Source organism: Trachymyrmex cornetzi, unplaced genomic scaffold (genome assembly GCF_001594075.2).
Source record: "Trachymyrmex cornetzi isolate Tcor2-1 unplaced genomic scaffold, Tcor1.1 scaffold385, whole genome shotgun sequence".
Classification (NCBI taxonomy): domain Eukaryota; kingdom Metazoa; phylum Arthropoda; class Insecta; order Hymenoptera; family Formicidae; genus Trachymyrmex; species Trachymyrmex cornetzi.
In genome coordinates, this window is record NW_017298586.1 from 565437 (window position 1) to 581080 (window position 15644).

The 15644-nt window shown below is 34.7% G+C and overlaps 2 protein-coding genes across 2 annotated transcripts; one reads left to right on the top strand and one right to left on the bottom strand.

Annotated features, from left to right (window-relative positions):
* The first annotated feature begins 1216 nt into the window (after nt 1-1216).
* Nucleotides 1217-7064, top strand: LOC108763836 (uncharacterized). Its single transcript, XM_018511731.1, has 5 exons — nt 1217-1737; nt 3229-3551; nt 4765-5319; nt 5758-6094; nt 6173-7064. The coding sequence occupies exons 2-5, from the start codon at nt 3345-3347 to the stop codon at nt 6295-6297; spliced, it is 1224 nt and encodes a 407-aa protein (XP_018367233.1). The 5' UTR covers nt 1217-1737; nt 3229-3344; the 3' UTR covers nt 6298-7064.
* Nucleotides 7065-8306: 1242 nt separating this feature from the next.
* Nucleotides 8307-9498, bottom strand: crok (crooked). The gene is made up of 3 exons (XM_018511706.1): nt 9290-9498; nt 8820-8981; nt 8307-8698 (listed from the first exon to the last, which is right to left on the bottom strand). The coding sequence occupies exons 1-3, from the start codon at nt 9354-9356 to the stop codon at nt 8472-8474; spliced, it is 456 nt and encodes a 151-aa protein (XP_018367208.1). The 5' UTR covers nt 9357-9498; the 3' UTR covers nt 8307-8471.
* Nucleotides 9499-15644: the final 6146 nt, after the last annotated feature.

Here is a 15644-nt window from a genome sequence, read left to right on the forward strand (position 1 = left end):
TAATTTAATGATTTGCTTTGTCGAGTGCTTTTAACAGCAACACATTAGACGCATCGTATTCTAATGCAGCTGCCGCGATTCATTTTTTATGCAACACAATATTCTCTACCGCATTCTTTCAAGCTACCTGCACAAGATCATCGAGTGACATAATAATTAGTTTCTTCTACGCATCAAGATGTATCAATTTATGTTACGTAGCATCTTCCGCAATTCACCGATTATGATTCTTATGCACGTTTTAAGTCGCATAAATTGTCGCTTCGATGTATCAGTTCTTCATTAGCAATTCATAGTAATCTTTTTGTTTGCTTATTGCCGCGAACATCGTTTTGATACGTTATCTAAATTCTTACATACCTCCACAAATTTTTAATTTTTTACAAAAAGGTACGTCACATTATTAGGATGTCTACGTCGTATTATTAGAATTTTACATCAACTCTAATACTGAAAATCATCGATCGCAAATATTCTTTATTATTTATATATATTTTTATTCTTTATTTATACTTTTCTTATTTTGGATAAGGAGAATTTACTGCTATTTACAGTCCTGTTTTCGTTACCCTCAGACTCTCGTTCATGTGGTTGTGCTTACTCACGCAGAGGCTCGTGTACATTCACGTACCTGCACATTCACACACACTTGTACATGCACACCAACGTGTAATGCGAATGTGCGACCTTGTGAGCGCAACAGGCGTCACTCTACAACCACAGCTCTACAACCTAGAGACGGCGCGCGTACGATAGCGAGTACAAGTAAATCCCCTACTTTAACGACAACGGCTACTTTTACGACAGTACCGTAGTTACAAATCTTTGATGCCCTTCGGAGCTTCCTTTACATAAAGATTTAAAAGTTGCAATCAACTTTTATTTACAATTACAATTATCTGACGTAATCATGAGAGATTTAATTGTATATTAAGTATGTTAAGCAGAGTAATACTAAAAATTAGTTAACAATTATATATATCTTGTACGAAAAAGTAAGCAGAAAATATTTTTAAACAATTGGTACACGTTGTAATTCATACACAATAGACGCGAGAGAATATATTTCTTTCTAGCAACATTCTTGCGCGCATCGTTAGTTCTTTTATTTTAATTTCTGTCCGACTGGTGCCCACATTCGAAGATGCCTTGTTACAATCCGTCACTGTAAACCGGCTACGCTGGTCTCTTATAAAGGAAACCCACGCGAAAGCAAGCTACATACCACGGCACGGCGGCGCGTCGCGCGCAAACGGAGCCGACTGCCGACGTTCCAACAACTGTCACGCTACAACAACGATCGCACGCGCGCAATCGCCTACGGAGCAGCCATTCATGGGGTCCCACATATCTCATTGCCGATGACTGCTTGAACGCATCTCGGTACGAATTGCGATGCGCGGTGGATCGCGCTGCGAACACAATTACGGACGACGCGACGGCGTCGACGGCGTGTGTGGTGAAAGCCCTCGGTGAATTCCTCCTGGCGATCGGCAGAGGTGGTGGTGCGTGTACGCGTTCGATCGCTTTCGGTGTGACCATGGCATCGCGTGTCTGACACCATTGGCCGTCGACGGCAAGACCGCGCCGAGGATCCCTCACCAGTCACAGACCTGCCAGACTCGGTTGCTGCTCGCCGGTTGCTGGCTCAACCAACGATCCTCTTCCTGTTTGCTTGAGATCTCGGTCGTTGCTGGAAACAGCCGCAGCAGCAATTTGCTCCGAATTGCGATTATGGTACGTGCAAGTTTTGTTTCTCGCGGGGTTGCGCAATTCTACGAATCGTCATTAGTTTACAAATAACTTCAATATCACTGTCGCGCGTGGAATAAGCTACCTGACGCATGTCATCCGAGTCAATGCGTTGTATTTCTTCTCGTATAATTCGAAACCGCGCACGTTCGTATTAAATTAGAATTTAACGAATTATTTTCGGATGTTTCCAATAATAGTAAAAAAAATTGCAGCTCAGTGATTAATTACTCAAAGAGATTAAATAAATAAAATAAAAATATTTCTGTTATTCCTTCAACGCGAAAAAAATATGCTCTAAAAACTTAAACTAATAAGATTCAAATAATATACTTAAAGTGAAATTTTATTCAGTTTGTAGACGAAACGATATTGAAGGATTGTAAGAAGATCGAATGTATTACCGCCTTTGTTTTATTCTACTCTGGATGACACCGAGCATTAAAGTCTCTATTAAGAAGGTGGGAAATGCCAGGCGTCTCTATCCTATTTACCTCGTCAATTCTCCTTAGTTAATAACGTGATAATGGAGGTCGGTGTCATCGGGCCTTGGCGTTAAATGCGATTTTCCACGCGACATTCCGCGGTTGCTGTATAGCGGGTCGTGCGATCGCTCCGGATCGATCGACGGTACCGGTGTGGTCACGATGGAACGAAGCTTTTTTTTCCTTCTCATGGAGAAAGTTCGATCGCGTTAGTTTCTTCGTTTCTGAAACATCCTGCTCTTGCATGTACGTGGCTTTATTGCCGGGAGCAAAAGGGCCGAGCCGTCATACCATTACTGATTCAGAACAGCTGATAATCACCTGTTGTGGATGATAAAAGTATTGTGTTATCCAATGAAGAGAGAAAGCATGCTGCTTTACGATCGCAAGAATTTACGATCATATTTTACGATCGAAAGTCAAAGAATATCGACCGGAGCACAATATTATCTTAATGCTTTTCTAATAATAAATATTTTGCGAACATGATTTTTAATAATAAATATTTTGCATTTGTGTAAAACTATTTACTCTCTATTATAAAATATCAAATGTTACATCGCGCAACATATAATCGGTATCAAAAAAAGAATTGAGAGATCTTCTATTTTTTTTTATAAATAAGATAATTTTTTCTTAAGGAATAACTTAAGGAATTATTTCCTTCCTATAAATAAAAAATAATAAATGCAACTGATAAAACGTTGACGTAAAATAGGATTATCACATCAACGTTTTAATAATCGTTATTATTATCTTCAAAATGATAACAATGAAATGGAAGGTGTTCTCGTTATCGAATATATTTACAGAAATTCTTGTAGCCACGTCAAATAATCTTGCGTCATTTCGAAAATCATGTCTTTGGACAAGAACGAGCAAGTATGACGCCGTATTATATAGATATACATGCGCGTATTAATAGCACACCTTTAGCGTGCGCTTGTGCAGCTAGCTTATAGTGGTTATAGCTCACGATAGAATTTTGCAGCGTTCGCGAACAACGCCACCGAGCCTGTGGTGATCAACCGTTATCTAAACGGTTCACTCATTTGCCGATAAGCCGTAATTGGGAAGCCGTAATTTCGAGAGGACAATTGCGCGAACATGGCGCTGGCAAAGATCAGAAATTTTATCGACAACAGTCTGAAGACGGTGTCTACGCCGTTGGATCGTACGGTGAATCTGGAACCAGAAATCGGCATTAAGATTATGCACTCGCCAAACGACAAGACACTAAACGTCACAGTTCTCGGTGCCAGACACTTGCCACAGAACTTCGGCTTCACCAGAGTCAATAGCTACGTTGTAAAGGTAGAGTAAACACGAGAATGTGGATCAATCGTATTTGAACAAACAAAAAACGCATGTCTCGTTAATGGCTCATATTTCACATTTAGCACTGAACGTATCTGTTTTCAGCAAAGAGATTAACAACGAGGCAACTTTAAATTCTATAGGTCAATAATTTATTAATATAACAATTCGAATGACACATCAAATAATTAATCAATTACACAGAGTCTTTTTTAATAATCAGGATTTAATGTAAATTATATATAAGGATAGAGAGATCCGTTTAAATCCATAGATTTAACACAATGATTTTACTTTTTTAAATCTTTTTGTATACATTAATTTAATTTTGTCTGCACTAATAAAATATGAAATGAACTAATTACGTCGCTCGGTAAATGTACGTCGGAGATATCAAACGACGTCAACACTTTTGTGTAAACTGTAAAATCGCGCTTCGCTACGCTTCGCCGTACTCGAACCGAATTAAGCGTCGGAGACGCTCGCAGCACTCCTGGATGTTATCTATGATTACATAATGCTATATGAGTAACGCATTATAGAAGTCCGACACTAACTGTAGTATCTTATTGACTGACGAGAGAGAATGTTCTTTACAACTTCCTTCGACATTGTCGCGCAAACAGGACGACATATTGCTAAACATCTATATATATAACAAAAATCGATTAAACGCTTCAACATATTTCGGGAACACGTGCTGTACACACGAATCGTTAATGAAATATCTGTTACCAGAGTAACGCGATCATAAATATTTCTATTTTGATTTCATTAATTATTACTGAATGAAAATTCAGTCGTAATTCAAACATACATTTTCTCTTTATCGCTAGAATGTACCAATTAATTCATTAATAAAATGTATAAATTAACTAAAAGTGCATATTTCATAATTCAATGAATTCTTTAGAAAATTTATCGTCGTCTCACACACACACGCTCGCGCGCACAAATAAAAATATATGTTAATTCTCCTAAATTTCTCTGATATTTTTTTTCATTTAATTCTTATATATTTCTACTTCAAAACTTGCGCAATAAATCGTAAGTGAAAATTGTTCTCATCACAGAACAGATATAAAAAAAATATTAATTTCTTTACATTTACTACTTGTCTAATTTTTTATTCGCTTCAAAGTTTGCACAATAAATTATAAATGAGTCCAAGTTTACTATTAGAAAAAAACTGATAGTCTGAATTTTTTAGGTGAAGCTGATTCCTGGAAAAGACAAGTTCGAAACCACTTCAAGGAATGAATCCTGGCCACAGTGGAACGAAGAATTCGTTTTTCCCTTGCGCAAAGAAACCAAGCAAAAGTTTGGCAAATCAAAAGTTGTGGAAGAGGAAATTAATGGATCTAGATTTATCGTAGCGACTCTTTACGCAATTCTTGAGGATAAACCTTTGATAGCAACTGAAAAGAAAGAGTCAGAGAAAACGTCGCCTACTAAAGAAGCATCGAAGAAAGGTGGAAAAAAGAAGGAAGGTCAAAGTACTTCTTCCGATAATCAGGATTCTACCAAAAATAAACTCTTTAGCCAGTTCTTTGGTAAAAATTCCGACAAGCTCGCAGAATCTACAGCTACAGAGAGAAGAGCCTACGACAAGAGACGAACTGTTGGCGCGACGACAATTCCACTTGATCCAAAGAACTTTGTTTGCAAACCACCAAAATCGAAACATACCAGTGACGTATCCACAGGAGATCTATGGAAACCATTACGACCGATCGCCAGTGGTATCTCAGGTGCCGATGAAAGAGTAAGTATCTACAGTCTCGTAACAATTGTGATCGCAAAACCACAGTTATACCATTTCCAAATAAAGACGAATCGAATATAATTGTTTGCGAGGTATTCGTGTAAAGTTAACCTTTTGGTTAACACAATAATATCGCACATACTTGCAATTAGTGTATAACTTCGCAAGCATACGTTGAACAAACAGATTTTCTCAAAGATAAATCTTAATTTCCACGATAAAATCTTCATTATTAAAGTTATATCTAGTGTATTTCTTCTTCATTTTTACAATTCTTCGAAAATAGGTATCATTTTGTATATATTGATAAATAAAATATAGGAGCGCGTTTATTTTCTAAAAATATTGAAATTTTTTAAATGATGTTTATACTGCTATATATATATTCTTTATTTAATATTTTACTATTGAAATATACACGATATAATAATCTTTCAGAAAGAGAACAAAAAAGGCCAAGTCGAATTGTCTTTATGTCTATCGAAGGGCGAGAAAGATGAAGACAGTGGCGGGCAATTGATATTGTCTCTAAACCGTCTGAGATGTTCGCTTCAGACGATGCATGAGCATGAAGGTTTAAAAGGACAAATGTATCTGAAGATGTCGGTTGTCGACAGTGGTCGAATAACACACTTTTGGAAGAGCGATCGATTTACACCAACGGTGTCCATGAAATTCTCACCTGAGACGGCGAGAGTTGTCGCCGACAATCCGTACAAAGGAGCGCTCAATGACGTGAGCTTCGTTGTAAAGTTCGTTTCGAAGAATAAAATGGGTAAGCAACTAAAATTTTACACCTCTATAAAATATCAATATATAATCATACCATTCTTCTTATTATACAATTATTTAGGCAAAAAGACTCCTGTGGGTCACTTTGTGATTGGACCTGATGTTGGTGGAGCTTACGGTGAACAATGGAAGCAAGCTTTAGCGAAACCGGGGCAACAGATAACAAAGTGGCAAGCATTTGAATAAAAATAAGACACACGAGAAATCGGTAACTTATTCAACGAAAACTACAGCCGTTGAACGTACGACGTACTTTCCTGTTACAATTAGATATCTAGAGACAGCGAAAATGAGATCACTATACGCGCGTACGCCATACATATTTACGACACCGATCGATAAGGCTATTCCAAAGAATATCATAGAAACGTATACGAGTGCACACGTTTACGTGAATCTTTCTTACTGCACACACAGATGTCTACGATCTACTGTTTGATTTTAGGAAAAAATTACGTGATTTCATAAAAGAAAATTGGTTTTAAATTAATTTAGTTGTAATTTTCGATTGCATATATTCTGTATATACAAAACTTTTGCCAACTTTAACCGTCCTTGATTTTACGAAGGAAAGAACTCGATCTTTCTAACCATAATCCGATGTAATGTAACCGTCCGTAAAGTAAGAACTAAGCATATACTATATGTGTAGTTAAAATGGATAATTATAACAAATACATATCATATTTTATTTTATAAGCTCACGAGAATAAGCTCGCCATGTAACTTTAGTATTAAGTGATATTTTGTTTCGACACACAGATAACATAATTTTTGTATGAATTACAACTCATATATACAGTCGCTTACAAAAGCGTATCGTTTATGATCTTTAATAATGATAAATTTAACTAGTTTTCTATGTACGTTAAATGCTCATTTTTATTATGATACTAACTAGAAACGGAACAAGTAACGACTTGGTATTTCAAGTTAATATTAGCAAAAAACTGTTTCCAATTGTGATACATCGAAATATTTTTTTCTATCAATTATATATTTATACGTTTATTAGTAAAAAATATTTTATATCAATTATATATAAGATGTTACAAAAATCGCAATCGTTGTATAATTGCATTATATCCTTTTGAAGACATTAAATATTAATTAAGTATTAATATTTTTTTTTCAATGTTATTACACCAGCTTAAATAAGAATGCCACAAAAATTCCGACAAGCTTGCAGAATCTACAGCTACAGAGAGAAGAGCCTACGACAAGAGACGAATTGTTGGCGCGACGACAATTCCACTTGATCCAAAGAACTTCGTTGCAGTTCAAAAAATTTCAAAGTAGTTACATTATGTAATATCAATTAACATATTTTCTATAATTGTTTTAATAATGTATATTTTGACGCTATTTTAAGGAATATTTGTATGTTTGTAACTGCTGACACCAAAAAGTACACATACATTTCGTTTAAGATAATATTTTTATTTACTTCTGCATTGTATGTAAAAGAAAAATTTTATTTATAAATACATCTTATATTATCCACAATTTCACTCTTTTTTCCTATAACGAATAAAAAATACTTTTCATATACTCTTCTCAATAACTTTTTCAAATTTTCTATTTGTCAAGACAAATGTAATTTTCGATTTAGAATTTATTTTATTTTCTGCACTTTATGCAATCGTCTAACAATTTTATAATAACGTTTGAGCATAATGATATTGTGCTTTGTACGAATAAAATACATCGCTGATACAATGTTACAAATCATGCAATGTTCATGTTGTATGGCAATACAAGTGTAAATATTACTAAAAAAAAAGTATGTACAAAAATAATAAGGTAGCAAAATATCGCGTTAAAACTAAATTGATCGCATGATTAATTCGGACGGTTTTAGCAGTCTTATTCTTAATATCTAGGGTTATAATCGACTAATTCAATATTAGTAAGAGATTCATAGTTTTGTACTATAATAATATTAAAATGGAGAAAATAGTACAAATATATAGTACATTCTTTTATATAGCAGTAAAAATATATTTCTATAAAATATGTAATTTATTGACAAAATTTAGCTTAAATGTCAGGGTAAATTACTGACTTACTGGAAGTTATTCCTTTTTATAAATATTAAAAATTTCCATCAATGATATTTAAAGATAGATATAAAAAGGCACTTGAATATTACGTAAAAAATTATAAAAATTGCAAAATTGCATTGTGTAAAACTACGATATCTATATATATTTGATTGCTGGAGTTTGCGTCTTCCCTGACGATGTGTAAAATAAGAAGAATATTGAGTAAGTACAAGTGAATCTTGAACTGTAAAAATAATTACTGAAATCTACACTATCCAGTGAATAGATCTGTTAAGAATCTTTGGCTAGACTTTTTCAAACGACGAATACGTATCGAACAGTTGTTATTAGGCCGATTAATAAGAGAAGCCAATTTACATATTGATAGGGTGCTGAGTTACAACCGTCTTTGCTATTGCACGTACAGTATTCCATAAATATATTATACGTCCCAGTTCGCATTAAGCAAAATCGCTCATCGCCTGCAATCCCTGGCTCGCCCATGTAAGCACAACTCCGGAAATATCTCCATTCCCCATTAACTGCAAACGATAATTTATATAAAATACATGGTGCAACAAAATAACACCTATATATAACAAATTTGTATTTTTGTATACTAGCTATATGTGGAACCATATAATACTGTTATAAATAAACAACCTTTTTGACGAATTTTACGGCACATCGTTGGTCTTACACCTGGCAAGTGCTCCAAGTCAGGTTCCTGTTTACAGTCTGTAATAGGCACTGTGGAATTATCAAACGGATCTGAGCACTTTGGATCCGAGTCTGATCTGCACACCCAACATTTAATTGAAAGGCCTAAAAGAATATGACAAAATTCAAAAGTCTCAATTGCAAGTACACGCAACCCACAATATATCAAACATATTCTATTTAAATAGTACGTAATATACTTATTCTGTAAAGTGCTTATTTTTGTAAAGTGGAGGTTAGGAATATGTTTGGAAAATTTTATTTTATAGTAATTATACGCAAATCTCTGTAAAAACACTGACCGCGTTATATACATACGCGCAATATACTTGTAATCTTGATATTTAAAAGTTATTTGAAGATTAATGTAAAAATATTAAATAAAACTTAAATATTTTCCTGATTTAGTATACCTTCTTGGACCCAGCAAAGGAAGAGCAATGCTACTATGAGAAAGGAAAAGCGAATTCCAATGGCCATTTCGAAAAAAGCTTGATGAGCGTCTTAACTTTTCACTTTGCGAAAACTTTTCACGACGAAAAAATATTCACTTTCAAATACTCTTTATGTATTCTATATGTCCACGCCTATAATTGACACAACTGACCGCGCCGCGCGTTGCGCTGGCCCTCCGATTATACCGAGTGACTCAGAAATAAGTAAATCAGAACAAATTAAACTCGCTAAACCTTAGATAACATTTATAACAATAAATTGTATCCTTAACGAAAAAATTTTATATTATTATCACACGAGAATAAATTTATATATATATATATATGATTTTTTGTAAGAGTTGGATCACACAGATATTTTTTAATATTTTATTTATAAATTATGAAGTATTTGATTTATATTGATATAACGTAATTTATTATTAATTATTATCAAATGACAGACAATTACTGTGGAATTATCGATATAAAAAGTAATAAATAATTGGACAAAATTAAATATTTTTAATATACACAAATAAATATTGAAAAGTTTTCTTATAATAAATAAAATTTTCGAAGTCAGAACTATTTTATACGTTCATGTCCATAATTGTTTAATTGTCACAATTAATCGCGTTGTGCATACTGACCCACCTAGTTACTCATAAAGGGTGTCTTATTAATAAGCAAATCTAAGTTTTATATTATCGATACTTCGATTATATTTCAGCGAACAATTAGATGTAAAAAATTAATGTTTGATATAAAAAATATTGAGGAATGTATTAAAGCTTTAAAAAATCAAAATGATATATATTGTAAGCAAACATCAGGAAATTCTCTCGACATCACGTCTTTTCATACATGTATACGTTACTGAGGACTTCGGGTACACTCGGGTTCTTCGGGATTACGTCACACGTATAATTCGAGTTATAACCGCACCCGACAGATGTGATATTCTTCGTTATGTAGTGTCACGGCATATAGTCGCATGCATATTTACCATAGAGGAGTGAAATTATATTGTTCGATAGAAATAAAAGTGACTCTTTTTGAATCCTAACTTTTCTCATTATAAATCATAAATTAAAACTTTTTTCATTATACTTCTTCAAGTTTAAAGTTATAATACCTTAACATATTAGAAGTAGAAAAAAAATAAAAATATACGGTTATTATGTTGATTGTTGTGTTACGCACATAGGCGCGTGCGCAGTATTAGAAAATAAACTGGTTGTCAATCAACTGTCTCTAATCGCCAGCAAGTTTTTATCAGGCAAGCGCGGTCTCTCTTGAGCGTACTAACACATGAAGCATACGGTTCAATGTCCTTACCCTGCAGCCAAATTATAAAAAATTATATCTCTGAGAAAAAGACGTAACTGTTACGACAAATGTTCGCTAAGTCGTTCAGGATTCAAAACTTTGTTCGTGAAAACGTCTTGTCTCTCTTTCCTAGCCGACGATTGCATCCAGAGGTCTGCATCACGAAATTTCGAATCGTCTGGTCAGTCTGGTGATGCGTCGAGCGGACTACCCAGACCTACGTCCAGCATTCTCCAGCTATCTGTATCAGTCTGAGAGAAGGGGGCGATCTTGGACCCCACGGATCTCGTAGCCCGCAGCGAGCGGGATCGGCTCGCTTTCGCGGGTGGTCTGCGCCGACAACCGGCGACGTCCGCACTCCGCGCGCGCTCAGCCCCGTTCCGGGTAGAAACATTTGAATGCTATAAATAAATATAAATAAATTGATTTGCCGGCATTAGCATAAGTAGCGAGGGGGAGACACGAGGCGACTTCGACTTCGATGTCTCGCCACTCGCGTGCACCGTCTCTTTTCCTCAGTTTACTCCGTTCCGTTCTAGAGCAAGTCGTGCCGGCCGAACGTTGATTTATATCGGTGTCCCTTCGGTTTCTGCGGCGTTCACCGTCGACTCTTCTTCCCTTTAACTTAAAAGGGCACTGGACTATGGCGTCCGGATGCGCACACGGCTATCCTGTCTCCTTTAGTCTCGAACTCGTGGGAATTAATTTGAGAGAGAGTAACTCTTTATATATGTAGCAATATACATATACGTATATTCGCGTCACCATCGGATTCCAAATTTGCAAAACACATTAAATTTGTGATACTACTTTTAATAAATTATTATTTTTGAAATCGTAGCTTATAAGAATTCTAGAAATAATCGATTAAATAATCTTTGAAGAGTTAAAAAGTAGCAGATTTCGAAACGTAATCCTTAGAAAGTTTTATTAATTTATTTATTAATTTATTTTACATAAAATTTTAATTTTAATTTTCATATTTTAATAAGTTTTCCTTCAACCTTCCCTTCTTTATTTTGAAAATAAAAAATTATACGGGTAGATTTCATGGTGTGCATTAAAAGTCACAAGTGAACAATATGTTCAAACATTTATTTTGTTTGAAATATTTTTCTTTATTTTCAAGAAAGTGACCACCCAACAATAATTAGGTAAATAAACATGTAATTTAATTATATAAAAAAAATTGTATACACTTTGTAGCTCTTATTTGACACTATCAACGTGGAGATCAATTTTTTATCCTCGGCATATAAAAATCAATATGTTAGTGACAAAGACTAATGATCTTTAACTATTATGTGCGACGGTTATGTCAGCGTAAAAAGCAATTCTCTGTAAATGTTTGAACGGAACTCATATTTCTTTCGTTAATGTATGCGTAACTCATGTCGCACGTGCAGTTGTCGATACTATCGAGCCGAGTTATTTTTCGCAGTCGTTCATTTCAACTACTTCCGAAACTAACTACAGCCACTTTCTTCAGTTATCAGGGAAATAAGAATCATGTGGCAATGTTTGTTCTGGACCATTATACTTGCCTGTCTCGTCGAAAGTCAAAGTCGTCTGCCTCTATCAAATTATCAGTCACGCGAAGACTTTTTCGCGGATATCTTGAACAAAGTATTGCAAACGTCACGACCTAAAGATGTTCTTCTCATACTTCGAGATTCGATGTTGAACGGGCAGATGAACGATATTCTCGATAAAATAGCTGCAACGACAACTCAACGTATACCGACGCTTTATGTAAACGCGGATCGGATGGAGCCAGAGTTTCGGGTTTCTTCCTGGGCAATGTCACGCGATCTAGTCGTATATATCTACGTCTCAGGGCGAGGACCGGATATCGTCGAGGGCGAGCTCGTGGCCGAAGACACGAAACGCTTCATTCACGACCGCTCCCGGCCTAAGGTACTTGTACTGATGATACTTCGTCGACCGTGTCACGACCTCACGAAACTGTTTCGAGCAATGTGGTCGAAGAAGATTCTCGACGCAATCGTCGTAGAATACTCCAAATTAGAGTATTCCGATAAATGGTCAACGATTATCCACCGATACAATCCGTTCAATGACAGTCATACCGAGGAACCATATTCCGCAGATGTCGCATGGTTTACAGAAGATTTTCCAAATATGCAGGGTTATCCATTCATATATGCTTTTACCCGCCGACCTCCCTATAGCGATATTGTATCAACATCTAACAGACAGGAACTAAAAGGCGTGGACAAGATCCTGAATGAGATTCTAGCAGATAAAATGAACTTCACTGGTATACCTAAGATAATAACACAGCCCATCTATTTCCAGATAATGCCTAATGGCTCTCAACATGGTATCGTGGTTGACATATCTTCTGGAAAGTATGACGCTCTTTTGATTTCGTTACCAATATGGGGAAGTATTTGCAATGCACAATGCAACATACAATACAGCAATCCTCTTCACATTGAAAATTGGTGCTTTGTAGTGCCAAAATTGCTTGCAAAGCAGAATTTCATATTCGGTACTGCAACTCGAGTACTTTTTATAAGTATCTTGATCGTAGGAATCTTCTGGTTGTGCTCAAGATTTATGAAGTTCAATCCGAACAGATGGCATTCTTTGAGGATTGTTGGTATGATGTTGGCCACATCATTTCCACCGGCACCCATAAAGCTACACGAACGAATCATTTTTTTCAGTATTGTTGTTATCTCCACTTACTATTCCTCAATGTTTTTCGTCGAATTGACGAGCACTAGTTTCAAGAGCAATCATTATATTCAGTTTGACAATCTACAGGATCTGATAAACTCAGATTTGGCGTTGATGGTGCAAGAAAATGTACCGGATATCATTAAGCTCAATAACGTCTTCGAATACCACATACGCAAATCAGGCAAGAAAATCTTAAAGGTTCCCACAATAGAGATCTGTCTAAAGGATCTATTGATGCATCAGAACGTCTCCTGCTTTATGAATGATAACTGGATCGAACTAGTCGCAACCAACAATATACGGAACGGCGAGACCGTGATAATGACGACGAACCTCTGCTATCTGTCGCCACCGGTCGGTACTGTTTTTTTGGAAGGGTCGCCTTACATCAAACGTGTCAGCGACATATTTCTTATGCTCACGTCAGGAGGCATTCGAGAAAAATTGCGCCGTGAGTATCTGAGAAACGAGACGAGAAAATCTTTTCAATTGAAGCAAGATCATGCGAGCTTTAAGTACATCAGCGTATTTTATCCAACGATTTATGTACTTATAATAGGATATTCTGTCTCTGCTTTCACATTTATCGGCGAACTGATTTGGAAACGTTTTTATATCAATTTAATATAAAATTTTGTTTGTTTTAATAATGTATTATAAATCGATATTAAAAATGGCTTTGCTGAAGTATCTAAAATTTAATTTAGACGTAGATGTAAAAATAATTTTGTTGAACCATAAAAAATTATTATCTAAGATACTGAATCATAAAATGCTATTGCCATTGAGTAACAGAGTAAAAAAAAATAAACAACACGTCACGACGAACAGACACGATTTTATAGAGAAACAACATGTATTTAATATATATTATAACTTTCGTATTTAATCTAAAAATTGTGAATCAATGTTTCTGAGCTTTGTTTTTCGTTTCCCATTGAGTATATCGATTGCTGCATTTCTGTCAATCTGCAAGTGACTTGCTCTCAAGGGAAGATTTCTTTTGTTACTGTATTCGCTGAGGAGGACTCCAAAGTGAGCCGAAACGTTCGATGAAATAAATGAAGATAATCATCAACACCTGAGTATTATTTGCATCTCCTAATTCTTCGCTCTTACATCAGCGTGTGACTCTCTTATCTGAATTTTTAGTTTATTGTTTAAGATTGAGAGTCCTTTTTTATATTTATATATTTATTTAATTTTGTTTAAAAAAATTAACATCATGTTAGATTATTGGCGTTCCATGCACTGCATTTTTTTTAAAGAATAATAAGTGGAATAAGGTTCAAAACACAAAAAGACGTACAAGTAATTAAATCACTATTAATTAACTAAGCATAAATTTTTCATACATTTCGTACTTTTAATAACAAAATATTTACAATCCAGACTTTTATGTAAATACATATAACCTAATTATTATCTTAAAAAAAAGAAAGAATAAACACTATCGAATCTTGAAATGATATGGAGTATATTCTTCTCATAACACTTAAATAAACTATATGTATAACAACACAACATAACATAAAACTGCTTAAAAATTGAAATCACTTACTAAACTCTTTGTTATATATATGTAATTCCGACCTGATCACCAGGGGACTCAAACCGATATATAATGGTCAGAATTTTTAAAAGCTTGTTTCTGCTTGTTCTAGCTTTTAGCAGATTGGATCTCCTAATGACCACTAAAGGCATAACTTAGCGCTCAATGACCTCGTTTACTTATAGAGGAGACCAAGGATAGAAGTAACACGAGACGAATGTAATATTGCAAATATATCTAAAACAAATGAAATCAAACATGTTCTTACAGTTTAACTCCTTGATTCTACTCCTTGATTCTTTTTCTCAAATAACGCGAGATGTTAGGTTGAGCAGTTATTTGTATAGTGTGTTTGTGCCGAAAAATTACATCGAAAATAATGTTTCAATCTTTATTATTTTTGTAAATATTTTTATTTATCTAATTGTTTATTATTATTGTTTGTTTATTATATATTCATATAACAATAGTTTAAAATTTACTCATATGTTTAGTTTTTCATATATTTATTTAAAATGTTTATAAATAATTCTAAAGAAATACTATCTACTCGGTAAAAAACATTTTATATTTATGTTGAAAACTTGAAAACATCCATTTAAGTCCTTGATAAATTTTGTTCTAAAATTTTAACAGGGATGGGAAAGTTACTTTGTGAAAGTAATTAATTACAGTTACAGTTTTTCTCTTTCAAAAAGTAATTAATTACCGTTACAAGTTATTGACTCTGAAAAGTAATTC

What these genes read in the sequence shown, in the direction of transcription:
- LOC108763836 (XM_018511731.1), top strand. Translation starts at nt 3,345, where the DNA reads ATGGCGCTGGCAAAGATCAGAAATTTTATCGACAACAGTCTGAAGACG. An exon ending in TCTCAGGTGCCGATGAAAGA is followed by an intron (nt 5,320 to 5,757) that starts GTAAGTATCTAC and finishes ATAATCTTTCAG; the next exon opens with AAAGAGAACAAAAAAGGCCA. An exon ending in CGTTTCGAAGAATAAAATGG is followed by an intron (nt 6,095 to 6,172) that starts GTAAGCAACTAA and finishes ACAATTATTTAG; the next exon opens with GCAAAAAGACTCCTGTGGGT.
- crok (XM_018511706.1), bottom strand. Translation starts at nt 9,356, where the DNA reads ATGGCCATTGGAATTCGCTTTTCCTTTCTCATAGTAGCATTGCTCTTC. An exon ending in CCTTTGCTGGGTCCAAGAAG is followed by an intron (nt 8,982 to 9,289) that starts GTATACTAAATC and finishes ATATTCTTTTAG; the next exon opens with GCCTTTCAATTAAATGTTGG. An exon ending in CCGTAAAATTCGTCAAAAAG is followed by an intron (nt 8,699 to 8,819) that starts GTTGTTTATTTA and finishes TATCGTTTGCAG; the next exon opens with TTAATGGGGAATGGAGATAT.